This window comes from Carex rostrata, chromosome 1 (genome assembly GCF_964058835.1).
Source record: "Carex rostrata chromosome 1, lpCarRost1.2, whole genome shotgun sequence".
NCBI lineage: Eukaryota > Viridiplantae > Streptophyta > Magnoliopsida > Poales > Cyperaceae > Carex > Carex rostrata.
The window spans coordinates 6424382-6450529 of record NC_135918.1 but is presented as its reverse complement, the minus strand read 5'-3'; the positions used below and the strand labels follow the sequence as shown (position 1 = coordinate 6450529).

General features: G+C 35.9%; 3 protein-coding genes across 7 annotated transcripts; 2 read left to right on the top strand and 1 right to left on the bottom strand.

The window, feature by feature from the left end:
• The first annotated feature begins 5933 nt into the window (after positions 1–5933).
• LOC144554510 (uncharacterized) lies at positions 5934–14519 on the top strand. 4 transcript variants are annotated; one of them, XM_078302841.1, is made up of 17 exons: positions 5938–6215; positions 8052–8251; positions 8458–8557; positions 8712–8764; positions 9203–9394; positions 10073–10139; positions 10241–10349; positions 10640–10708; positions 10817–10948; positions 11178–11378; positions 11499–11554; positions 11637–11727; positions 11828–11918; positions 12003–12122; positions 12259–12654; positions 13135–14044; positions 14084–14519. In XM_078302841.1, exons 1-17 carry the CDS (start codon positions 6071–6073, stop codon positions 14239–14241), a joined length of 3090 nt encoding a protein of 1029 aa, XP_078158967.1. In that variant the 5' UTR covers positions 5938–6070; the 3' UTR covers positions 14242–14519. The 4 variants fall into 4 exon arrangements, with proteins under 4 accessions (XP_078158973.1, XP_078158967.1, XP_078158961.1 ...); XM_078302847.1 differs by having other exon boundaries at positions 5934–6215; positions 13135–14519; XM_078302835.1 differs by having other exon boundaries at positions 8061–8251; positions 13135–14519.
• A 942-nt stretch (positions 14520–15461) lies between these two features.
• LOC144554498 (large ribosomal subunit protein eL32z) lies at positions 15462–17821 on the top strand. 2 transcript variants are annotated; one of them, XM_078302815.1, is made up of 4 exons: positions 15462–15595; positions 15683–15787; positions 17174–17355; positions 17552–17821. In XM_078302815.1, the coding sequence occupies exons 2-4, from the start codon at positions 15698–15700 to the stop codon at positions 17679–17681; spliced, it is 402 nt and encodes a 133-aa protein (XP_078158941.1). In that variant the 5' UTR covers positions 15462–15595; positions 15683–15697; the 3' UTR covers positions 17682–17821. The 2 variants fall into 2 exon arrangements, with proteins under 2 accessions (XP_078158941.1, XP_078158945.1); XM_078302819.1 differs by having other exon boundaries at positions 15492–15595; positions 15687–15787.
• Positions 17822–20234: 2413 nt separating this feature from the next.
• Positions 20235–24926, bottom strand: LOC144554552 (signal peptide peptidase-like 2). The gene is made up of 14 exons (XM_078302871.1): positions 24635–24926; positions 23997–24155; positions 23810–23921; positions 23607–23723; positions 23161–23318; positions 22709–22891; positions 22531–22565; positions 22178–22334; positions 21823–21876; positions 21635–21727; positions 21309–21451; positions 20996–21066; positions 20776–20859; positions 20235–20504 (listed from the first exon to the last, which is right to left on the bottom strand). The coding sequence occupies exons 1-14, from the start codon at positions 24887–24889 to the stop codon at positions 20407–20409; spliced, it is 1719 nt and encodes a 572-aa protein (XP_078158997.1). The 5' UTR covers positions 24890–24926; the 3' UTR covers positions 20235–20406.
• Between the last annotated feature and the right edge of the window lie 1222 nt (positions 24927–26148).

The window sequence follows — 26148 nt, the reverse complement described above, 5'->3', positions numbered from 1 at the left end:
CAAAGTTTTGGTGAGCTTAACTCTAAAATTTATCAAATTAATTTCAAATGACGAATTCAAACCATTGAAACCCGCCTACCTTACGTGTAATGCATCTACATGTGAAATTTTTAAACATTCGAATTAATTTAGTATAAAGTCAAGCGATCAAAAAACGTTCAAAAATGAATGCACTAAAATTAATTTATTAACCTTCTAATTTTGACCGCTTGACTTTATACTAAATTAATTTGAATATTTAAAAATTTCACATGTAGATGCATCACACGTAAGGTAGGCGGGTTTCAACGGTTCGGATTTGTCATTTGAAATCGATTTGATGAGTTTTAGAGTTAAGCTCACCAAAACTTTGGTGAGCTTAAGAGCACCCTAGTTCTACTCATTACTACCTTGCACCTTTGTGGCTTCATAGCACAGTGACAAATGAATTATTTAGATTCGGTTTGGTGAGGTAAAAAATTTATAGTTCAGAAATATTCGGGTATAATTCGAGAATGATTTAGAATTATTCGTATTAGAGATCTCAATTCTGCAAGAGAGAAGAAAAAAAGAAAAACCAAAAACATATATATTCTAGGAAAAATTTAGGAAAAGTTCATAAAATTCGTGAATTATTCGAGTTTAATTTGGTCAAAGTTCGGTCAACCGAATAATTAGACGTTTAGTTCGGAGTCACAAAAAAGACAAATTATTCGAGTATAATATGCGATCTTGTCACTATGCTTCATAGATTTATCTTATCCGTTATATATTACAGTGCACACTTTTTGTCACAGACGATCCGAAACAAAAATCTCAGAAGAAGATCAGAAAAAAGGAATAATTACGTTATTGGTGGCTGATTCAAATATTATGAGTCCGATTCAAATATTATGGATCAGACTCAATGATTCAGATTTTTTTTTTTTTTTTGGATCTGGATCGTCCGATTAGAGAATAATCAAGTTCTGGTCCACATATGATCTTAGAAAAACGTAATATTTGAATGAGGAGGGTTCAAATGCCTCCATTTTTTGTGCCTCCATCATGCCTCCATTTTTAAAAACTTAAATAACTCAAAATTTAAATCTTAAAATTCAAAATAAAACCGTTAGATATGAACTATATCATTTTATCTATGCACATGTAAAAAATTATGGCATTTCAACTTTGTTTTGATTGTCATCTTGAGCTTATAAAAATGTATACAAATGCGGATAATTTTTAGACGTTGATTTTTCAACTTATTGATTCATATAAAAGCAAAATCGAAATGTGATAAATTTTTATGGGCACAGAGAGAAAATAACATAGATCACATCTAACGGTTTTATTTTGACGTTTAAGTTTTAAACTTTGAGTTATTTAAGTTTTTAAAAATGGAGGCATGATGGAGGCACAAAAAATGGAGGCATTTGAACCCTCCTCTATTTGAATATGGACCATTGAGTCAGATTCATATATTTTGAATCGGACTCAATGGCTCAGAACTTTCTATATTTGTTGGAAACAAGACACTCTTTATATTTTTGTATGTTTGAATTTAATAATTTCTATGGATAAAAAATTATCACACAATCTTATTTCTATGGATAAAAAATCATTACCATTCATTTAATAATTTAGTATTGTGTACTACTGTAGGACTCATATACTAGATCTCTGTATCTGTTAACTTTCGGTTATTTTTTATTTGATTTTTAATTTTTCTAAATGCTAACTAAAATAATTCGTTAAACCACAGGAGTCTAGACAATTTATCATTTGTTGAAGTCATTTTTCACCCACTTAAGAGGAGATCGATACTACACCGCCAGACACTTTGAGAACTGTCAGACATTGCAAGAAGAAAAGAGGAAAACCGGCTTGCCTAGAGCTCCGTTTCCGACATTGCAAGAAGAAAGAGGATCGCCCCTAATTTTGAATCGAATAGAGCATAAGAAAAGGCGAAATTGAGAAATATGTTGGACCCTCGTTTTTTTTATGTGAGAACTGACAACTACGATGGAAGGCTCATAATTAGCATCTGCAAAAAAAATATTTGGGAACTCAAATTAGAACCCGCTTACGTCTGTTTCTATTTACGAAAGGGCACATGTATTTTCGAAAGGCCAATATACCATGCCAACTCAGCTTTGACCCAATCACTTCTTTTTTGACGCCAGATCAGCTTTGAACGAATAACAAACAAAGATGTAAAGAATTTGCATCCTCTCAAGTCTCAAATATGAGATATGTCAACTTTTTGCGTTTTTTTTTTTTTTGGAAAATCAGAACCGTTCAAATACTTTCACCATTAATCCCAAAGCTGAATTAACACTGCCCCTGCGTCATCCCGGAATAATATTTTTTTTGCCTTTTTTTAATTTTTTTTGCCTTTTTTTTTGCCTTTTTTTGCCTTTTTTTAAAAATAGATTTGCAGACGGTGGAGTTATCTCAACAACAACAGTTTCGTTTTTTAATTTCTTCAATTTATATTTTTCAAAGGTCAGTGGATTAATTTGTTTAGTTTCGTTTTCAGTGCACTGTCTTTTGTAGTTTTCTTTGTTCATTTTATATTTTCTTTATTTCTATTATTGGTTTTATTTTATGTTTTTTTTTCATTCTATTTCGTTGTTTAATTTAATTTTATGTTTTCGTTGTTTCTATTATTGGTTTATATTTTTCATTATGTTATATTCTGTTCTCTTATGTTTTTCTTTCATTATGTATCGTTGTGTATTTTCTCATTCCATTTACTATCCCTATTCACTTATTGAAAGACAAATACAAAGCGAAATTCAATTTTAAGTATAGGGGGCTAACTGAGTACACATCATATTTTTTTTAAAAGAATCTCTATAACACAAGATTATAAGATTTTTCACTATTTAAATTCATTTTTATGCAATAAATCATTAATATAAATAGAAATGATATGTCTATAAAGTAAAACATAACATATTAATATTTTCTTTATTAAAATTTTGACCTGTGATTTTTAAAAAAAATCATATTCGTAATAATTTCATCTGAGCAACTTATACACAAATTATACTTTCATACAAATTGTACACAAAACATAAAATAGTTTCTTCTATAATTTCATACACAATTTTTTTTTTGTCAAAAATTAATTTTTTATACAAAAAATAAAAAATCCAAAAGAATTTATGAATTTAACGATTTGTAAATAGTCAATAAATTAATAAGAAGCAAACCTTGAAATCAAATCTCAATTTCAAGAAAAGAAAAAAAAAATATGACGTCCTTCACAGCTTCACATCAATTTAAATTTTACCTTTTTTTTACTTTGATTTTTATCTTTTTTCAGAAATATTAATTTTTCCGCATTTTTCCAGAAAAGGTTAATTTTTCTCTCTCTTCAGGATAGAAAATTATCCGGCTTTTCAATCATCTTCTTTATTTTTTTTTCCGATAACGTGCTTTCATTTTTCGACAACCGAGCTTCACTTTCCAAAATTCCCAAAAGAAATTCGGTAACAGTGTCTATTTTGGTTAAGACGCACACTGTTAGAGAAATTAGAAAAAAAAGATTTTGCTCATATAGTGCCATGAAAAATAATACAGCTACTGAAGAGATCATTAAAAATTAATAGTAAAAAATATCAAACTAAAAAAAAGGACAAACTGAAATGGAAACATGCATGTTCAAATGATAATTCAAATTAATTGTTTTGAGGAAAATAAAGCAAATAGCACCACATGCTTACAAGCAACAACAGTAGCACTAACAAAAAAAAAAAGAAATAATACAAATATTGATGAACAATAATTAAAAAGAATTAATGCAAGAACAAGAAGTGTTAGCACATCTGCTCGGCGGTTAGATTAAAAAAAAAAGTTATTGAGAAATTTAGTTAAATATTTGAAGTTAACAATTTATGCTTAATATTTACCTTATCTTATTGTGCTCTTAGAACTTCTCGGTATACAACATTCTTAGTAAAAACTCATTCATATGCATTACTATTTCCACAAGGTTTTACAAGTACATGTGTTGTTTGCTGTCAATATTTTTCTCTTGACAATGCTACATAGAGTTGACCGTGCAAAAATACAGGCAAGTAAACACTCACATTTAGAGGCACTTGACACGAGAGTTATTTACGGAGTTCGGCACTAATGTCTACGTCTCCAGGGCCCGCGACCTTTGAGACGACGTGCATTTCTTTACCCAATGGATTAGAATAGAAGGTGGAATCGGTGAGCCCTTACAATCTTCTGGGAAGTCACACGGCCCGAGCCCGAGTACTAAAGGTTCAAATAAAACAATCCGAACAACAAAGGGTTCAAGGATTGCTAGGTGAGCAACAAGGCTCAAAGTAGTAGTTGATTTGATCACGCATGATTACTCTAAGAGTTGTTGTATTGATTGAATAAGTTTGAGATTGATTGTGAGTATTGAAGTTTAAGTGCACAAGCAATAACGACTTTCTCTAGATCTGAAAATATGAAGTATTGAAGTTGGGAGCGGCTAAAGATTAAATCCAAATATTGGTACAGCTTCTATTTATAGAGAGCTGAGAAAGAAGAATTAAGTGGTGCTGACCGTTGCAACGGTACAGGGACTGTTACAACGGTAGGCCTAATATTATACGATCCTTTCTGCATCTGTACTTGCTCACTACAAAAGTATCTTTAAAGCTCAGTGTCAGTATCGGTCCAGCAGAGTGCTTTCGTTGTTAGCGTTCTTTTCGATCTTAATACATTCTAATATAATATTCGAGTCAGGTGTACATATAGACCAAATCGGTAATGGAATTGAAATCTAAGACAGTAATACACAACCGGGTAATATTCTTGTTACTTGTTAAGTTGTTATAATATCAGTAATCCAAACAACATTTTGATACTCATACAGTATTTTAATACAATAAAAGTTGAGTATTAATTTTTACCGAAATTCAAAATTGCATCTAAAAAATAAATAATTGTATGAACAATTTGATATTGAAAATCAACACATACCATCAAAATACATCGTGATGCTCTTATGACTTTTGCACTACACGAAAAAGAACTTGCACATAGACATGTCATTCATATATAATGTGTCGTATTTCGTGCGTGTAATATTGTGAGACGCAATTTCATATATGCCGAAACATCGTACGACAATAAACATACGCATGATATGTACTTTGCACTTTCATATACTTTTTTTAAAATTTTGCAAAAGGATGGTTTTAAAAATGTGAACATTTTGAAAAAAATAACAAGAAGAAAGAAAATGAAAATAACCGTATAATACAAAAAATTAGAGGGAGGCAATTAAAATAAGAGTAGGGTTAAAATGCACCATTGGTTTTGTGTCTCAATCATATCCCACGTCTCTATCTTCGTTTACAAAGTTCAAACAGTCGATCCAAACCGCTCAACATGATATACATATTAAAATGTGCTTAGAGACCAAATTTTATATTTTTTTGAAATTTTTTTACTTTTTTTAGATAGGTACAAAATCACTGCATCTGGACCATCCTAAAATAGTAATCTTGTACTTATTTAAAAAAATTCTAAAAAAATATAAAATTTGGTCTCTAAGCACATTTTAATATGTATATCATGTTGAGCTGTTCAGATCAACTGTTTGAATTTTGTAAATGGAAATAGAGATATTATTGGAGACCATGTTGTAACCCTACTCTTAAAATAATTGTCGCGTCGTTCATCTTCTGCGGCCTTGCCCACGCCGCGTTTTTAAGCAAGTAATCGGGCTCGTGGGAGATCCTATATTGAGTTATTAGGCCCATCGTATTATTTACGGTTGTGTGTCGTTATTGGGCCTTACTTGGGCCTTAAATGGGGCTCCAACTAGTTAAACATTTCCAAAACGGGGCTACCAAACGAAAGTAGAAGTTTCATAGACCGGTTCTTTCAAAACCCTCCAGTTCAAGCGGGACCCACAAGTCAGTAATTTATAGCCCAACAGACTCGAAAAGACCAGCTCTACACTTCTCATTTCTACCCTCGTCGGGGAAGATCCCCAAAACAAATCGCCTCTGCTAATCTCATCTCCCCATTTCTCGGTGCTTTCGTGTTGTTGAGACTTCCGCCCCAACTGATTAGGGTTTTTAGTGGTGTCGAGATGGGAGATTCGTCGGAGAAAGTTGCGGCTGTGTTCGAGTTTAACGAAGAAGAAGAAGCAACGGAGACGAGTTCGGAACAGTTATTGGCGAAATTTCAATCGAATAATGACCATCCCCTTGACAAATATACCTTTCTTCAACATTGTAAGTCTGTCGTTCAAAATTTTTGGTGATTTCTCGAACATACTCTGTTATCATATGCTTGGTTAGAGTTGACTCGGACTGGATCGACTTGGAAGTTACGTGAAAGGTTTTGGTTTGTTAGGTTGAGAGGTGTTAGATTAGGTTTTAATGCAATTAAGATATGATGTGGCTACCGTATGTACAATCCACCTCAAAAACCCTAAGTTTAACAGTGCATTAGTATAAATTCAGTTGAGTCAGGATGAAGCCAAATTTCATTGAATTTTGGATTTCAGTTAAAGACTACATATTATTTTTAATTGGACATATGATGATTGAGAGGTTTCTGCAATTGCATGTGTTGTGTTATTTACGTGGGTAATTTTTAGATCTAATTGGTTTAGTCAGCAGTTTATGCCTGTACTTGGTTCAAGTCAGCTAGAACTATGTTTTTTTTTGTCACAATGAAGATGCACTCAGCTTTTGTATATTGTATTTTTGTCAGTTTAGTTAAAAATATATCCATAATTTAGTTCAATGGTCGTGATCTCCACCAATGTACTGTATTAACAGATAGGATGTCATATCTCTGTCCCCTCATGTTTAGCTAACGCCGACGTTTGGTTTTATTAGGCTTACTGTCATTCATTATGCCGATATGCCAAGGTGACCTGTTTTTGCCTCCAATAGACCTTATTTTGCCATGTTTCCTGAACTAAGCCTGGAGTTAACCCAATCTTGGTTTCATATTGATAGACACCATTCTGGTTGGTCCTGAGTTCAGGTGGTGTATCTTAACTGATAGAGAAATTTATCCTAGCCCTTTCTTCTTTATTTCTGTTACAAATCTTTCTGTGAGAAGCTTTTTTGAACAGCTTGTAAAAATACCCATGTTGTTGGCACATCAGCTGGCCTGTATTTACTGGTGGATTGACACATAATACATAGTTGGGTGCCCACAACTTGTGCTCAGCTCATTTAGTAAATGAGCGAGTCAATTCGAGTTGGGATATCAATAACGAGTTGTAAAGTTAACTCGAGTTCAGCTCATTGCCAACTCGAGTTAGCTCACAACTCGAGTTGGGATATCAATAACGAGTTGTAAAGTTAACTCGAGTTCAGCTCATTACCAACTCGAGTTAGCTCACAACTCGAGTTGGGATATCAATAACGAGTTGTAAAGTTAACTCGAGTTCAGCTCATTACCAACTCTAGTTAGCTCACAACTCGTTTATAACTCGTTTGACCAGTCAATTTTCTTAGCTATAGTTACATACTAGTAAGAGATTATCTAAACAAAAACAATTCAAATGATTTAGTAAGAGTTTATCTAAATACAAACAATTCAAACATAATTAACAAGACTACTAACAAAATAAAAAATCCAAACAACAGCTTAGGAGTTATTTAGAAGGGCATGGGGTTTATTGTCACGAATTTTGTGTAACTTGAGTTGTTAATGAGCGAGTTGGGGTATGCTCAAACTCAGCTCATTTATTAAACGAGTCAGCCAACTCGAGTTGGAACTGACTCGAGTTGTAAATGAGCGAGCACTTAGCGAGCAAGTTACGAGTTTGAGCAATTTTGTACAGCCCTAGTTGGGCACATGAATATTTACTTGTCAACTCATCAATTGGACTACGTGGATGCACGAGTTCCATTATTTTACTTACCAGATAACACTTCATTAGGTTTTTGGTTGAAAATTGTCAAATTGTGTTACTTCTGGTGGGATATAGCTAGTGGGCCCCTCAATACATTAAAAAAACAAGCAATACAACATGATATATCCATTTGTATAAACCAACTAATTTAGCTTCTGATATCTGACTTTTCTTCACCTTTAATATCTTGTAGTCACCTCAGACTCAAATATGAAGCAAACCACCATGGATAGTGTCATGTGCATTGACATCCACGAGGCTGATGACGTGGCACAATCTTATGCATCTGGGTTGACAGAGGAAAACATGGCATATTCAGTGCAGAGAACTCAGTTAAATGGCATCTTAGGAATTTCAGCATGTTATAATGAACACGGCCATCTTACCTCAGTAGTAAGTAGTAAACTTGTGCAAATTGCTTATATACTTGAGTTAGTCTTTCAGTCGCGGATGTCAATAAATTAACAGTATACCCAGCTTATACTGAACCAAGTAGATTTTCTGGTTTTATCATTTTCTCATACAAGTATAAACCATAGAAAGTTTGAAACCCTACGTAAATTTTTACTAATCACAGTAAATTTGATGTATTTTGATAGGGAATGGGAGTAAGTACAGACTCTGATGGGGAAGAAGACAACTGGAATTCCCAATCTGAACCTTCAACAAGTCCTTGTTCTGATGTTCCAGAAAAGGATGGCAAGTTCATTTATGTGTTGGTTGATTTATTCTTTTCTTGTTTGTTTTCGAGGCTGAATGAATGAAACTGAATTGATTTTGGTGATTCCTACTTCATCTATTCTTGGTAATTACACATTCTAAACTAAATGTTTTTTGTTTTTGGTATATCCAGAGTATATGGAGGGTATGGTATCTGAGGATTTTCACAGTACACATGAAGAAATGGTAAGAACAATTAAATTTTTATTTGCTCTTAAGCATACCTTTTCTTGTTTTAAGTTAACTACAACTGGTATTCTATGTCACTTGCTCATACTTTCTTCTAGTTGTTTTTTTACATATATCTAGATCTGAACCTAGTGAATTAATAGTGGCTACTGAGTTGATTTTGAAGTACATCAGGCAGATGAAAAAATAAACAAAATATTGATAGCATTTCAGGTTTAATTTGGTTTTTGTAGGTCAATGAAGTGACAATGATTTATATACTGTTTTTGGATATTCTTTGCATATATTTGAGACAAGAAATTTGGAATGCTTTAATTCTTCATTACCAGAACACATTCAATTTTAAGAAATTTTGAAAGAAGTTAGATTGAAATAACAGCAATTGCTAGGTTTGGTCCATCTAGCTGCTTAAGTATTCTCCTTTTGTAATTACAGAATGAAGAAGGGGAGGTTATCTTTCGCCCTGATTATATCACATGTGGCACGGATATATATGTGGAACCTTTTCTGACCTTCTCACCAGTAGGCATCAAGCTGGAGACTACAGATTCGGGCTATGATGAAGAGATATCAATGGAATGGGAGATATCTGATATCATTTACATTAATTGCGAGTGGACTGGAATTGTAAGTTTCATACCAACATATACCAGCTGCCAGTATGAAATTGCCAATAAGTACTCGCACAAGTTCAATGAAACACCAAAACAATGTTAAACATGGTTTAGGTAAAGCTTCTTTGGGCTACATCTGGAACCCAACCTGATCCTATTCTTTCTGTGTTAGATTTACCCAAAAGATTAGTTGCCGGTTTGGTTTTAACCTTTCCTGCCCTGCTACAGGTTGGTTTTGGTAAGTTATAGGTTAATTCGTCATGACACCCATAAACTTGTTATTCCGGAGGATCAACTGCTATGGGCTAGATGACACAAACTTTAAACAATAGGTAAACTAGGAAATGCCTTAATTACCAAAAGGGAGATTTGAATTCACATCTCCCACAGCAAAGCCAAAGATCATTCCCTCTGTGCTGCTTAGTGTTGTGTGAAATATAGTGCAAGAATTCAGTACAATACAAACCTCAATGTTCATGTCTGGCCTGTACTAAAATGTTAGTAAAATATTGTTGACCCAACCTGATCTTTTGCCACCCATATTGAAGAAGATGATCATAACTTGGTTGTATGATATGGTAATGATTTATATAACGTACATGCCTTCTAATTACTTGCTAGTTTGTATGTTTATTTTGCTCCTGAGTTACGACTTCTTTGTGTTACAAGTAGATTTCCTTTTGTTTTACAGGCTGAGGAGGACGTCTCAATGAAAATTCTCCTTCAAGCTGATCATAACGGTTACTCTGAAAAAGAACGTCAGTTCATGTTTTCTCTATTTCTGTCTTTCTGAGCTTCACTTTATACTTTCTTGAAACCTGGCAAGGCAGTTAATCATTTTTTTTATTTGTCATTTCAGATTATGTTAAGGTTTCTTTTTTTGTTTCTGATATACACTGGCAAGAAAAAGAGCATAAAATCAGGAATCTTGCGTCAAGATATGAAGAAATCTGGAATTCTGTTCCTCTGTAAGTTCTGGAGTTCCCTTTGTTGTACTTTATCTCATTTTTTGTATGATATAAGTTTTCTCATACATAGAAATTCTGTTGCAATATGGTCCATTCCATGGTGTAACACACCACATGTACTGTGCACCAGATACTGAACTAATTAGTGTGGTTAGTTCTTCGGCCAATTGACTGTTGTTATTCATAGTTATTTATGTATATCAAGTTTCTCTTCCTCATATGTTTAGTGGGCTTTATTTCAGAAAGGCATAATATCTCTTAAAGCCCTTAGTTTTCTCTCCTATTTGCAGGATCGATACTGGTGATGATGTCAAAGACATGGATTCTACATTGTTTTTTCCCAAATACTACTTTTCCGAGTGAGTTTATATGATTGCGAGGAACAATACTGTTTGCTATCTTCTTGGGTTCATTTCTTTCATAATAACAACACATCTATTATTAAATGTTTATTTTCTTGATGACAGGATTGCACAGAACTTTGAAGATGTCATATACCCTAAAGGAGATCCTGATGCTGTCTCTATAAGTAAAAGAGATGTGGATCTCTTACTTCCAGAGACATTTATCAATGACACTATAATAGACTTTTATATCAAGTGAGTCAGTCCTATAATCTTTTGTCATCAGTTGTCACTGAGAACTGCTGGTGCATACTGTTACACGACCTAATGATACCAAACTGATATTTACTGACCCTGTATCTTATGAAGCCCTAAGCTGAAAAAAAAATGTATTTGTGGCCATTAAGACATTGTTGCTACATTTCTATATGGACGGTAGTTATTTTTTGACCCCAATAATAACATTGTAACTTGGTTGTGACAGATACTTGAGCAACAGAATCCCAGATAACAGGAAGCGAAGGCTGCACTTCTTCAATAGCTTTTTCTTTCGCAAGTTGGCAGATCTTGACAAAGATCCTGGCAAGATGACTGAAGGGAGGGCTGCTTTTTTGCGTGTCAGAAAGTGGACCCGCAAGTTTAACATCTTTGACAAAGATTTCATATTTATCCCTGTTAATTTCAAGTATGATAAATCCCTCTCCCTCCCTCTATCTCTCTCTATCTTTCTCTCCCTTTGTAAAATTGTTGTCAATATTCAATAGGATTTTTTGAATAACTGTCTTTTACTCTTTATGAATTGTAGTTTGCACTGGAGCTTACTGGTTATCTGCCATCCTGGTGAAATTGTAGAGCTAAGGGGTAAGTACTTACCAAAATTCTTATCGTAGCACTTAACTAACTTCTGTTAATCTTCACGTGTAATGTGTATTTGGGGTTTCAGCTGATGTAATGGAATCTCCAAAGGTACCCTGTATACTCCACATGGATTCTCTGAAAGGGAGTCATGGTGGTTTAAAGAACATAATACAAAGGTGTAGTTCATCTCTTTGTAATAAATTCAATATATGGATATCTACTTGGTTGGTACTTTTCTCAAGTGTTTTTTTTTTTTTTCGTTAATTGACACGGCAGTTATTTGTGGGAGGAGTGGAAGGAAAGACACCCTGAATTGACTGAAGATAATTCATCCAAGTTCTTGAACCTGCGATTTGTATCTCTTGAGGTTTGTCTCTCTTCTTTAATAACACAACTCCTGTAATGTTCTCAAGATGCCTAATGGTCCTATTTTTTTTGTCTTTTTTCCCAGTTGCCTCAACAGGAGAATTCCTTTGATTGTGGGCTATTCTTACTGCATTATGTGGAGCGTTTTCTGGATGATGCTCCTACTGAACTCAACCCATTCATGATTACAAAGTATTCGAGCTTTGTGAGTCTCTTTGTTTCATTTATGTGGTTCTAACTTTTTATAAGTGGTTATTTCTTGATTGTTGCACTTTTGAGTTGATGTATTTTTTTTTCTTGATTGTTTGGGACTAAAGGCTTGGTTGTTGTTGTTGTTGCAGTTAACTCCAGAATGGTTCCCACCATCTGAAGCCTCTTTCAAGAGGTCTATTATAAGGATGCTGATATACAACCTTCTGCATGAGGTATGTCAGAAAGATAGAATAGTTGCCACTGCCGGCATCAATGGACATTCTCAAAGCAGTGATATTGTGCTTGAAAAGGAAACCGGTGTAGAGCTTCTTTCTGAGCCTTGTTGCCCCACTGAGATGGTTGTCAGTCCAGTTTGTCCAGTTGATAGTTCAGTCTGTCCAGTGATTGTAACTCCAAATGGAGATGATCATTGTGATAAGGTGGGAGAAGGAGAAAATGTGCAGAAGAACGTTTCTGGAGGGTTCTCACTGTGCCGAGAGGATACTTCAACTCAGATAGTTGAATCAGAAACTTGCATCTTAGTGGTAAAATAATTGACATTTTTGTTTTATCTCACTATCTTTTGCTGAACCGTGAATCGTTTGTCTTACCAATAGGTTGAAAGTTGAAACAGAACAATAGTTTTACCATGGATAACGCGAAAAGCATTTCGGAGAAAACTCAGGTGTCCCGTGTTGTCCTGGTAGAATTCCTCAGTATACTGAAAGAGTAACATGAAAAGAGTTGTTTGGTCTCATCTTTACTAAAATGAAAGAGTAACATTTTTGGGTTTTGTTGTGGTTTATGTTTGTTGTCTTTCTGTACTTTCTTTTGGCGTTGCTTGCTTATAATTTGTAAGAAATAATTGAGCCTTGATTCAAGCTTTAGCATAAAAATAAGCATGACCGGGTTATGTGGTAGACAGTGCCATATACTGTACTAGCTATATATAATTGCCTAATACTGTATCATTAAATTCCTCAGTATACTGAAAGAGTAAAATGAAAAGAGTTATTTGGACACAGATTGAAGAAGAAGAAGAAGAACCTTCAACCATACCTAATGAAGAACAGGAGCCTGATGATAATGATGGCTGTGAACCCTGTAAAAAACCTTCAACCATACCTGATGAGGAACAGGAGCCTGATGATAATGATGGCCGTGAACCCTGTGAAAAACCATCAACCATACCTAATGAAGAACAGGACCGTGTGATAACGATGGCCGTGGATCTCATCAGCGCTAAGTCTCCAGTAGTCTGCAATTTGGCAACGACAAATTCTATGCTTGATACCAATGGCTTTCTAGAAGATTCAAGCAAAAAGGATGAGATCACTGAGCCTTCTTCACCCCTGCCCAATCCTTCTACTGAGTATGTCCCAGATACCCCAGTCGTATATCTCTTTGAGATAACTGACAAGGATGACGGTGAAAACTCCGAAAGGCCAATTGCAGAACAAATTAGGGACACACCGAGTACACCTATCTTGTCATCCGTTGAGCTCAGAGAGCCAAATCAGTTGCAGAATGAGAATTGCGAGTATGTGCCAGAGACTCCTAGCATTTCTTCTACACCTATCTTGTCATCCGTTGAGCTCAAAGAGCCAAATCAGTTGCAGAGCATTTCTTCTACACCTATCTTGTCATCTGTTGAGCTCAAAGAGCCAAATCAGTTGCAGAATGAGAATTGCGAATATGTGCCAGAGACTCCTAGCATTTCTCCTGCCCTGGAGGTAGTAACCAATATGAACTGTGAGAAAGTAGAAAAGTGTGCATTGTTAGAGACTGACCCCTGTGGGTATGTACCAGAGAGCCCAATATTACCTGCAAAGCGATTACGTGATAAGGAGGCTGATGGTACCGAGACAGAGCAACTTGATATGCAAATTCATGAGACAACAAAAGATCTTAATGGCGAAAAAGAAGGGTCTCTAGGTACAGTAATTTCTGAGAGTGCTGGGGTCTCCTCTGGAGATATAGTAATGTCTGATAATGACGAGGGGTCTGTAGATAAGGATCAGGGGCATGAAATGCCGCGCAAGAAGCGCCGCAGAGTAGCTGTGATTCCAGAAGGTCCTAGAAGGGTAACCAGGAGCTCTCTGAGAGGTTCTACTTCACATAATAGTACATAAATTACACAGTCGCTTGAACTTCTAGGACCCGATGGTTGGTTAGTTCTCAGTAACATGCAATGTAAATGCTCTGTAGTTCCCTGCATCCTTTTTGTTGGAATTTGGCAATAGTGGTCATATGGGTTATTGTTTGGTATATCGTGTAGTATGGTTTTATCGTGGCCTATTACTGTTTTATTCTAGATTTCATCAGATGGTAGTTAGAATTTGGTACTCTCTGTTTTCTTATTTTGAAAGAACAATACGCTGATATGTATAGCTGTACGTACATTTCTTTCCTTCGTTTATTGTTGTGCTGACAAAATTAGCTGCACCCATTTTAATTTTAAGAAAAGCCATGATAGCCCTACTGAAAATTTATATACAACAGTTTTAACTACTGACCTTAAATGACTCCTAAATAATCCATACTTCTTAGACTAATCAACAAAACAAAGCTACTGCGCAACTCATTCACAGTTGACAGAACCTCTCAGATATAGAAACAAGATTAGTACCAGCAATGGGACCCTAGTCTAACATTTGCTTTATTTCATCACCAAGTAAGATAAAAAGAATACAAAAATGCATCAGACCAACCGCACGTAATGGATTGAAAGAATAATTTAAGGCAAAGGAACGAAAGTAAATTGATAAAACAGATAAATATTGGAAGGCCCAAATCTTGCATAAAAAATTATGAAGATGTAAATGATAGAAGGCCCAATCTTGTAGAAACACTCCTTAACTGAACGGAGGCAAACTTATTCCATAGGAGTCATAGGCACAATTGTTGATTTCCCATCTTATAATAATTACAGCAATGTTTAATACACAATTGCTCATTTGTCTGCTGCCTTAGATGCTATTTGTCCTTAAATAAAAACATATCTATTGAATAAAAAAAATCTAATATATTTTTTCAAAATATAACATTTCTTTAATTTTGGACATAATAAATATTTTATAAAACATAAAAAAAAAAGATAATACGATAAAATGCACGTAAACTCCATAAAAAAAATATTACATCAAAATTTCTATTCTCAGTCTATCACACGTCAAGTACCTTTCCTACTTGATTCAAGTTTGATTTTAATTTAGGTTTAAATTTGGACCCAACAAAATTGGGCAGCACGGATCTTCTTTTTCGGCCCAAACCATAAATATTCGTCCTGATGAAATCTGAAATCGACCGGGTCTATTACCACAGTGACAGGAATACATAACTAATGATCATCCAGGCCCACATGTAAGTGAGACGGTGTAGTAAGTTTTCTGAAATTGAGTTTCCTATAAGGTAAGGTACGGGTACAGAAACCCTAACCCCCAAAAGGCCACAACTTCGCGCTAGTGCTTGTCGACCACTGCGGCGGTACGTCTCTCTCTCTCTCTCCTGTTGCACTGGTTGATTGTAAAATTGGGGACTAGTTGAGAATAAACTGTTGTGATTTATTTTTAGGTAGAGAGGGAAAAGATGGCGGTGCCATTGCTGACGAAGAAGATCGTGAAGAAGAGGGTTAAGCATTTTAAGAGGCCCCAAAGCGATAGAAAGATCTGCGTTAAGGTAATTCTATGCTATGATTGTTGCAATCAACCTTTAGTTCGTCTTTTGGTTGTTCTGGGAGGATTTTGATATCATATTTCACCATTTGTAAGCTAAATTTTTGCTATATTAATGTCTTTTAAGGATTTGGATAATAGGTTTGGACCAGATACTTGACACTGATATACTGATTCTTAAATTCACGTGAAATTTGTAGTAATGTATTTCCAGTACATGGTTTGCATTGTGTTGATCCTGTCACAAGAAATCAGTGTCAGCTGTGTAACAGTACTAGATGTAATCGGTTCTGTTATTTTAGAGCTGCTTTTGTCTGAATAAAAATGACTTGGTTTGTTTGTCGAGTCAGATTGAAATGTGTAGTAGTCAGTGTTATAAAATGCGGTTTCTATGTGGTATGCGGAAGGCCACCGCATACCACATATACGGTATACGGCTGCATGTGCGGATTTTTATGCGGATTTATATATGCGGTTTTATCATGATGTAATTAAATAAGTATTGGACCCAACGTTTCTTATATAAGTATCTGGTCCAACATTTTTTTGAATCTTTGGTAATTATATAAGTATTAGGCCCATCATTATTTGAATCTTTGATGATAAATAATACATCTTATGGCTCAAGCCCAACAGAACAATGGAAAAAGCGTGTCTGTTCAGAGATTTCTGTGGCCGTGGCTTTAGTCCGGAAAAGAACAAGCCCAATCCCCTTGGTGCTTGAATCGTTACCAACAGAGCAATAGAACTCATCGCATATTTTTGGGCCGTGGCTTTAGTTCGTTTTACAATAATTAAATAATATTGTAAGCAACAGAGCAATGAGAACTCCCATGCCGCGTATGTCCGTAAAAGAACTCATGCTTTAGTCCCACAATCCTTGAACAAGAGAAAAGCATTGCTCCCCACTCTATAAAACAAGCTGTGAACTACACACTACAATACTAAATTGGACTCCATCCGGGTCCGAATTTGGATTGGATTTTGGGTTATTATCCGATATCTAATTCACTTCAATTAATAATATTATTTGAATTCAAAAGAATTTGAATTTTTTTAATAAATAAAATTTTAATATGCGCCCTGCATATGCTAGTTTTATGCTGTATGCGTATTTTATGCGGCCGGTTAGATGATATGCGGTCAAAATTATGCGGCCGCATATTACTTTTCTATGCGGTTCGCAACCGCATAGACCGCATTTTATTACACTGGTAGTAGTAGTGCAGACTTGGCAAGTACAATCAGATCCAACAAATGCAACATTTTTTTTTTTTATTTCATTTTTTCTCGAGTAATCTTATTCAGTTCACTTATCATTTTTTTTGTAAAGATGCATATATTTGACTGCTAATTGGCTATTTGCATTGGCTTCTTATCTTATGAACAGCCAAGCTGGCGTAGGCCCAAGGGTATTGACTCGCGTGTTAGACGCAAGTTTAAGGGAGTCACTCTCATGCCCAACATTGGATATGGGTCTGACAAGAAAACTCGCCACTACCTCCCCAATGGATTCAAGAAGTTCGTAGTGCACAATACCTCTGAGCTCGAGTTGCTCATGATGCATAACAGGTGCATTTTCTTTTTTAGTTATATTATAGGATTTGTGTATTCTTCTGGACTGTTTTGGACTATTTCAGAACAGAGGATCTAAATGCCCTTTGCTTCCTACTTCAGAAGTTTGTTCTTGTAATTTTATTGAAAGAAATGGTGTCATTTTCTGGAAGCTCCCAATAGTTTACTAAATTGAATATTTGGGATTGGACAGGACTTACTGTGCTGAAATTGCGCATGATGTTTCAACAAAGAAGCGCAAGGAGATAGTTGAGCGTGCAGGACAACTTGACATTGTTGTCACCAACAAGCTTGCCAGGTTGCGCAGCCAGGAGGATGAGTGATTTTTCAATTTTGAGAATCTTTTGCTTTTTTTTTTTGTGAGAGTAAGAAGGGGTATTTTGAATTTGACTAATTATGTGATGCATTTTTGTTACCAGGTTGTTCTTTGACAATCAGATAGGTTTGGTTTATGTTTTGCTCATATTTTGTCCAGTTATTCCAGTGCAATTTAGCCAGTTTTATTTTTCTATTTTGCACTCTTATTTTGGTTTGTGAACTGGGATAATTAATCCCAGCTATTTTCGTTCATGATTGCTTGATTTGAATGGTGTGTTTGAGGCCTTTGTATGGTTTAGCTTTTTATTTTTGGTAACTTGTGGTGTACGATTTTAGACTTCAATTGTTCACGATTCATCATGAAGCTCGTGTATTCTAGGAGGATGTTAAGCCAGCACTGCTCAAAATGCCTACCGTGTCAGTTGAATTAGGAGTCGAAGCTGTGCGCTAAAATGACTCTCTATTTTAGAAGAAAAAAGAAGAAGAAGAAGAGAACCTCTTTATTCTGGCTCGGTTGTGGAGTCAGGGTTTTGTTATAGATAAGTGCTCCGGAATCCTTGAAAACGACTGTAAAAATGCTTCTGTGAACTGCGCGAATAATTTTTATTCAACTTAAACGGAGTTGGATGGGTGTTCTGTGAAATAAAAGTGATTGCTCACAAACAAAATTATTGTTGTTTACTGTATGTGAAAAAATAGTTCAAAATTATTGAACATGCAATTGATCAATATCCAGACCTTCAGTTGGATCCGTCCTTAGGCATAGAATTGCTATCTCGGGTTAACGTTGGTACATTCTTCAGTGGTTCGCCATCTAGAGTAAAAAGTTCACTTGTTCAAAGACATGAACTAGTACATTTCTTGTGAGCGTGCTGTCATTGACGAGATCAATTTCTTCTTTGCAGAAGGGAGATCATGGCTGGTCTTAAACGAAGGGAAAGTTTGGCATTGGCGAGACAAATGATTTTAGTTATGCCAGACGGCGTTTGGAAATATATATAAACATTTTGGACCCTATTAAAGAAATATTTTGAAATAATGCTCGGAACCCAGTATCATTTTCAGGATTTTTTTTTAAATAGTATTGCTTTAAATTATTTCAACGGAACAAGTCTTGTTTGAGTGAATTTTTGAAAACTAGCCTCCACCGATCCTAGGAATCGGTGGAGCCAAAAAAATCTAACCTACACCGGTCCTAGGGACCGGTGGAGTTAACATTTACCTCGCCATAGATATGCTGCACCAAAGGCCACACCAAAACCTCCACCGATCCACAGGATCGGTGTAGTTTTTTTTCTCTCTTGCTTTCCCTCCTCCTTTCTTTAATGGCGAGCGACGTCACGCTGCTGAGTTGCTCAGTGCTGTCCCGAGGTTCTAATAATGGTGTGCCTGCAACCGCGTGCACCAAAAATTTCTTCCGAGATATTACTTCGACTGTCGTCTCTCCTTTTCTTTTTTGATTTTATCTAAATTCCTCTGGTACTGATGTGTAGGTTCGATTTCTACTTAATTTTAGTTCTAATTATTTGTATTCAAACAACTTCCTTTCTATTTAGAACTTAATTGTGTATTGAGATTTTTACTAGTAACTTTGCTAAGAATTAAACAATATCTGACTATCAAGTATTAACAACGGAGCATGCTATTGGTTTTATTAGTTCTAGTAACTTTGAATTAATCTAATTGTTTGTATTCTATTCTCGTAGAGCATGCTATTTGTTTTATCCTCTCAAGGAAAGGCTTTGTAATTAAAAGCGGAGCTCCGGTTTTTTTTTTTTCTGGCTTTGTTATTTTGGGGGAGAAGAAATTCTTGCCGTGACGAAAAGAGAGACGAAGAGAGTTGGTCAACGATCAAGCATTGGGTAGAGTTTTTTTTAATAAATTGTACAGGTCCTAGGGATGGTTATAATAAAATAATCAATCTAAGCGTGAAATAAAATTGAATGGTTCAGATCGAAGAAAAGGAGGAGCCTGCAGCAGATGTGGATCCAGCAGAATTCGAAATCAAGGCTCCACCGGTTCTAGGGATCGGTGGAGGTATAGATGAGGGATCTTCTGTGGCGAGGCTATCTGCTGGTGCAAAACTGGCTCCACCGGTCCCTAGGACCGGTGTAGGTTGGGTTTTTTTTACTCCACCGATCCTAGGGATCGGTGGAGGCTAGTTTTCTAAAATCCATCCAAACAAGGTTTATTCCGTTTAAATAATTTAAAGTAATACTATTTAAAAAAAAAAAATCTCATTTTCATGTCCATTGGTTATTTTTTTCTCCGACTATGTTGAACACAAAAGGTCAATTTTGTTGATAAAATACTAGGCATTACGTGCTTCTTAAAAGAGCTAGGATATATTTATGTAACCGGTTCACTTCCACGAATAGAAGCAATGAGCAACATGCGATCTTCAATTGCAAGAATAAAACAAATACTGTTCGACTTGAAAAAACAAATCATCGCCAAGTTGAATTGGGCTGAAACACTTCTCTCTGAAGCAGTAATTCTAGCGTTCGCCTTAATTTGTTAGCAAAATTACTTTTCCAGTATGTGCTTCTCAACGGAAGTTCATATAAAGCTCACATGTGATACGATTAATTATAAAGCTAAAGAGGATCAAAGACCATAATAGAATTTTTTCATACAAATGAACAATATCAAGAGAAGTAATATAGTTTGGAAGTTTGCTACCTAGCTACTGCTTTCTTTTTTGCCAGCTGAAATGTTTCCATTTTCCAATTATACTTCACCATCTGCAGCAATTTCACGTTGACTTCTCCCGTAGTTCCACAGGTCATACAATTCCCCTCTCAGCCATCCCAAAATGACAACAAGACCTACATCAAAAAGGGAAAATAATTAGCTTGACGGAACTTGGTAATTGAAAATGAAAAAAGATGATACACTTATAGTTTTAGTCCATGTGCACTCCGGCACTCCCTATATAGTACTCGCACAATTTGCATATTTAATCCTACAATGTATACTTGTAATGGTCTGTTAAGGACAACATGCGAGGATGAAATTGCAGGTAAATTTGAAGAAATAACAAGTTTTAGGGAGGGATATATGCAAAAGGGTCCTATAAGTCGCAGATAGGTTCAATACCTAAGGTGCACGGGACAAGGTAGAGCAAGGCAGGTTGACCCTGGCCGTCCATCAGATACAAAGAAACATAAGTGAGGAGAAGACCTACAAAAGCAGAACCACAAAAGATGAATTAGAACTTGCAATATATATTGGTAAGAATGCCAAGAAGGCAAGAACCTAGTTTGGCAAATATTTCTCAGAGCCGAGAAATACAAATAAAGAACAATTCACAGCTTACCAAATGCATAGCCAATTGTAACCCAAAGGAAATAACCATTGCGGGTGCTTTTCTTGTTTGTTCTATCGTATCTGCATTAGAAAAAGCATATAAACTATTAATAAAAACTTGAATACATCATTTACAAGACTTCTTTTTCTATAATATTCATATCCTGCTTTCTTTTCTTTTTGGCAAGGTCATGATAAGATGGCTTGCTTAGAGTGGAGAGTAAAAATTTGGAGTGAAATCTTCAGTAATGACATACATGAATCTTGTATTTGTAATAATATCGCAAATAACAAAATATATTTAAGAAGTGTCAAATGTTAACCTGTAGCTGAAAGCAACAAGCAATCCAGGAAAGATGATGTCACCAAAACCAATCATGTCATAACCACCCCATGGATCAAAAAAACGTGGTATCTTCAGTAGCATTGGAATTGCTTCTCCCCCTGCGCTGTCACCTCTTGCAACCTACACAGCAAACCCAAAAGATTGGGTTTAATAATAAAGCTAGAGCAGACACGACCCAGGATAAATTGTTCTTTCAATAATATTTAAAAACATCTTTTCTGAATATATATAACTTGCAAACAAACTTGATCTATGAATTTATCGCCTAAAATAGAACACCAAAAAGTAAGACAAGAAACTTACAGCAATCATAACACTTTCATGGAATATGAGAGGTGAGATGAAAACCCAGAAAATATCATAGATGAATGCACAACTTAGAAGAGCTGATGCAACCTGAACATAATATATTTGTATCTTCATTTTATCAAAAAGAAATCGGGCAAGTTGCAGAAATTTTTTTTTTAGCTGATAAAAAATCAATCAGGTACCCTGATGTTCGGTAATCGAGCCATTTGAAGAACAGTTATCATCAAGCATATACCCTGAAATTAAATGAGAAAAAAGCAAAAAGCAAAGGGTAAAAAATAACCAGAATATATCAATGCATCAAAATAGATACCCTATCATCTATTGTCATCTAATTTGTCCATGCTGAAAGTTCATATGGTATATACAAATACAATGCTAGAAATGACTGATTACATTATAATATACAGATAAACCAATATGAACAGTTGGGTCTTTAGCAACTCTTTCAAGGCTCAATTAAGCACAAGGAACCCAAGTAAGATGATGAATAAAATAGTAACAAAAGAAGAGACTGAGAGAGAGAGGGAGACTGACAAGAATATCTTGACCAATCCAAGCAAATGAGGCATGTTGAAACACAGCCCAAAGAATGGCAAAGGCCCCACAAAAAGGGAAAACAATAGCAGACAGCAGCAAGACCTCACCGAAACAGGGGAGATTTACTGTCCTCTGTCGACATTCTTTACATGCTCTATTTAAACAAAGCCAACAAGGCAACAATAAAAAAAGTTTAGAACAATATTTTCCTGCTATGTGCATACAAGTGGATAAAAATCTATTTAATTCGCCTAGGAATCAGATTGTCTTAACACTTAAAATTCAAATATTAATTGAGTAATTATGCAACTTTTTATTTTCTCATATTGTTAAGCTAAGAGTTATTGTACCTGGAAAGGACTGTCACCAGGCAGACATGCATACCCTGAAAAAGTAGATTGCATACGTCTTAATTACAAAAAGAAAATACAAAAAGGAAGAAATTCTGGAAGGGAGAAAACATCAATTGCTGCATCCAAAAAGATTTGTTTCTATGGGAGAAAGAAATAAACAAGAACAGAAGATTACTTCAGCTCCTCCGATGCAGAATAACACGATCAACAGCCAAACAAACCAAGATGACATAAAATAGAAAAGAAGTAACAGAAAAGCTGAGGCAGCTATAAGAAATGTAATGGCCCCCTTCACATTAATCTCAAGTATTTCCTTCTCAGGATCTTGAGTTGCGTCTGACCCAGCATTAACTCCATCCTGTTCAAAGCCAAAAACAATAAAATCAAGTGTGTGAGTTAAAAGCTGCAGGATTTACTCTCATCAGGCCTGCTGCATGCTGAGCAAACTCAGCTCCTCCCCCACCACATTCACATAGCCAGATTTCCATTGAGAAAAGGAAATAAAGGTAATAAACGACAACTGATCAAGTGGGTTTCATAGCATATCTTGTATATAAACAAACGCCAATAACGAGCAGTACATGAGAGTACAAGCAAAGAGTAATAAATGGAGAAGAGGAAAATAACCTTGCGGGTTAGCTGATTATACTGCTCATCCACTTGCTCACAGGCAACCCATTCACCCCACAGTGAAGCACACACAATGGTCCCCACAGCCATCATCCACAGAAATACAGCCGAGAAGTCAACAATTGGTCTGTATGGAGAATATAATAAAATCTCCACTACAAACAAGAATGGCGATTATTAGATGAAGAAGGTGTTAAAATGTTCATCATAATAAACATTTAACCACATGACATTTTTTCTTTGTAAAACTTTTTTGACTCGACAATATTCCCGACGCAAGTTGAGCACCTACTAAAGAGCTTTTTGCTCTGTACTCCACACCATTTTAACAAGCAATAGCGGCAAATACAGGCAGCTCAGTTAATCTTCAAAGGAAATAGGAATAATCTTTCCAAAAGAGGCTAAAAGGAACTAAAACATACAAAACATGGATGAAAATTTACCTTTCGCACCAGTTGCCAAGGATTCTGTCAATTTTTCACCAGCTGACTTTGGAATCATGACAACAGGAATAGTTACATTTATTGATGTATCATTTGAACAAACCATCTTGTACAGCTCTGGACAAATAAAATAGTTAATTGGTCAGGTTCTCAATTGGTTTGATGTGAATAACAAGCCATTAATGGCATACAGCTAGCTATACCTTCATCATCATTTATAACAATTAAACCTGCAGCGCCTCCTGACTCTGCAATCTTAGCTTTAGTAGTGAAGGCACAATCCCCCCTCTTGGCTAACACAATTGAATTCTTCAGCTGCATTGATCGAACACTGATATGAGCCAATTAAATTCTTAAAAAAAAAAAGAACAAGAATTCACGAAATGGTACCTCAGATGAAGAATTGGAGCAGCAATTAGAGGGGTCTGCAAGAACAGCAAAACGTTTTTGGGTATCAGAAGCTTCTTTAGGCAAAACAAGGCCAAATCTTGCACTTAATCCTACATACGTTGTCCTTTCTGTTCCATTCACCCAATTTTGCACTTTAACCTGAGAAAAAAATGTAAAATCTAATAAAATCAATAAACTCCTAGCAACATAAGAACGTGAGGATGATTTCATTTATTTCAATATTTGACACCTTGCTTCTACATGCCATCTTGAAACTAATTATCCAATTCCAGCTCTGCCCAATTGCCTAATTCACTGTTGCAGTCCCAAAATGTTATTTCCGAGTCAAGAGGATAACCTGGGACAATAGTTTAAGGAATTTGGTAGAAAAAATATGGCCCTTTGACTTAACAATAGTTGCCTCGAGTTGGATCAAAGTTTTCATGAAATTGTTCGGTACTTAAAAAATACCCAAATCACATCTATGATACACACGATTAGCCAGAAATGTTTTAATGATCCAATCAACTAAGCTAATGGCGCATCCTATTCCTCAACTAATCCTTCTGGTTCGTACCAAACCTGATTCTGAACAATTAAGCGAAAATTTAGATCACAGAGATCGCAATTGAACTAACCAGCTGGAATTTGTTGCTACAGCCCGGCAATTTGGGCGAGTCGCCGTCGTCGCTCTCGACGTCATTCGCCGCCGCTGAAGGGAAATTGTTCGAGACGACTAGGAGGAAGAGAAAGGCTGCGAGGGAGACGAAACGAGACCCCATTGTTTGGTCTACTAGTGGAGGAGGGAGAGGGAAGGTCGCTTCTCTTTTCCAAATTGATTTCTCAGATATACCTTGCCGTAAGAAAGGCACGCTTTCCCTACAATTTTCCATCGTACAGAACTAAAATCTAATTAATTGCACGGGTTCAAATATAGTGGATATTTCAGGAGAGACCAGATAATCCATATCACTGCACGGAGCAAATGAAACTCTGATCACCTACGGTACCTCAAAATTTGAGTTTCGATTAGGACCGTTAGATCTGCTTTGGAAGAGCCACGTGCATCCTACCTCGGACATGAGTGGGACCCGATTCGTATCGAACGATCCGGATCCAAACTCAAAATTTGAGATACTGTAGGGAAGAGAACCAGAGAGGATGCGCCTATGCGGGCGGTTCGTGGTGTTGCGTCGGTTATACTTACTATTCCATTTTCTTTCTAAGAGTCCAACGACGACTCAGCGGTAGAAAGTAGAATTTTCGGCCTAGTACGTAACAAGTCGCTCACAGAATTTAGCTAACAGTGTGCATAACTTGCCATACGAAGTAAAAGAGATGTATCGGTACAGAGAATCGTATCTTGACTACTGCTGTACTTTACGAATTCGCATCCTCTGAATATCTCATATTTTGCGTGACTTTCTGAAAAATCTCAACCGTTCAAATACTTTTTGCACGAATCTCAAAGCTCAAATAAACTGTCCCTGCGACGGTAACTTCTGAGCTTGTATTAAATTCAGTCTTTGGCGTTCAGAAAGAATCAAGACGAGGATCTTGAAAGACATCACAAAGGAAAAGGAGCAATCAGAGGCAGCCAATCAGATTTCTTCTAATAGAAGGGAGTAGACTTTGAGCGTTGTCGTAGCAAGTTTAGATTGTTAGGTAGTCTGAAGTTAACCCGCGCGCAATTTTCTTCTGGACTTTTTGTTTTTATTTTATTTTATTTTGAAGCCCGTACGTCGTCATTACAGAAAAAAAAAACAAAGCACTAAAAATATGCACACAACTAGAGTCGGATAAATGGCACGGTGGAGCCGTCATCACGTAATGGTACAGTTACGGCATAACACGTGTGTCAATTACGTGTCATGATCATTCGCGTGCCTTTACCATCTTTTGAAACTTTGGCATGACACAGCACGGCACGTGAAAAATCTAATCACGACATGACACGACACGTAGTCACGCGAGTCACGTGTAATTAGGATCATTAGATATTGATTAAATGGTGAATCTTGAATAAATTAACTTAAATTATATGGTGAATCTTGAATAATTAGGACCATTAGACATGACATGGCATGACCACCCCTAGATATTTTAATTACGGCATGACACGTCATATGAAAAATTAATTTGATCACGACAC

What these genes read in the sequence shown, in the direction of transcription:
- LOC144554510 (XM_078302847.1), top strand. Translation starts at nt 6,071, where the DNA reads ATGGGAGATTCGTCGGAGAAAGTTGCGGCTGTGTTCGAGTTTAACGAA. An exon ending in ATATACCTTTCTTCAACATT is followed by an intron (nt 6,216 to 8,051) that starts GTAAGTCTGTCG and finishes AATATCTTGTAG; the next exon opens with TCACCTCAGACTCAAATATG. An exon ending in ATAATAGACTTTTATATCAA is followed by an intron (nt 10,949 to 11,177) that starts GTGAGTCAGTCC and finishes TGGTTGTGACAG; the next exon opens with ATACTTGAGCAACAGAATCC.
- LOC144554552 (XM_078302871.1), bottom strand. Translation starts at nt 24,889, where the DNA reads ATGGAAAATTGTAGGGAAAGCGTGCCTTTCTTACGGCAAGGTATATCT. An exon ending in CTGGTGACAGTCCTTTCCAG is followed by an intron (nt 22,335 to 22,530) that starts GTACAATAACTC and finishes TTGTTTAAATAG; the next exon opens with AGCATGTAAAGAATGTCGAC. An exon ending in TACAATTGGCTATGCATTTG is followed by an intron (nt 20,860 to 20,995) that starts GTAAGCTGTGAA and finishes CTGCTTTTGTAG; the next exon opens with GTCTTCTCCTCACTTATGTT.
- LOC144554498 (XM_078302815.1), top strand. Translation starts at nt 15,698, where the DNA reads ATGGCGGTGCCATTGCTGACGAAGAAGATCGTGAAGAAGAGGGTTAAG. An exon ending in ATAGAAAGATCTGCGTTAAG is followed by an intron (nt 15,788 to 17,173) that starts GTAATTCTATGC and finishes TCTTATGAACAG; the next exon opens with CCAAGCTGGCGTAGGCCCAA. An exon ending in TTGCTCATGATGCATAACAG is followed by an intron (nt 17,356 to 17,551) that starts GTGCATTTTCTT and finishes GGGATTGGACAG; the next exon opens with GACTTACTGTGCTGAAATTG.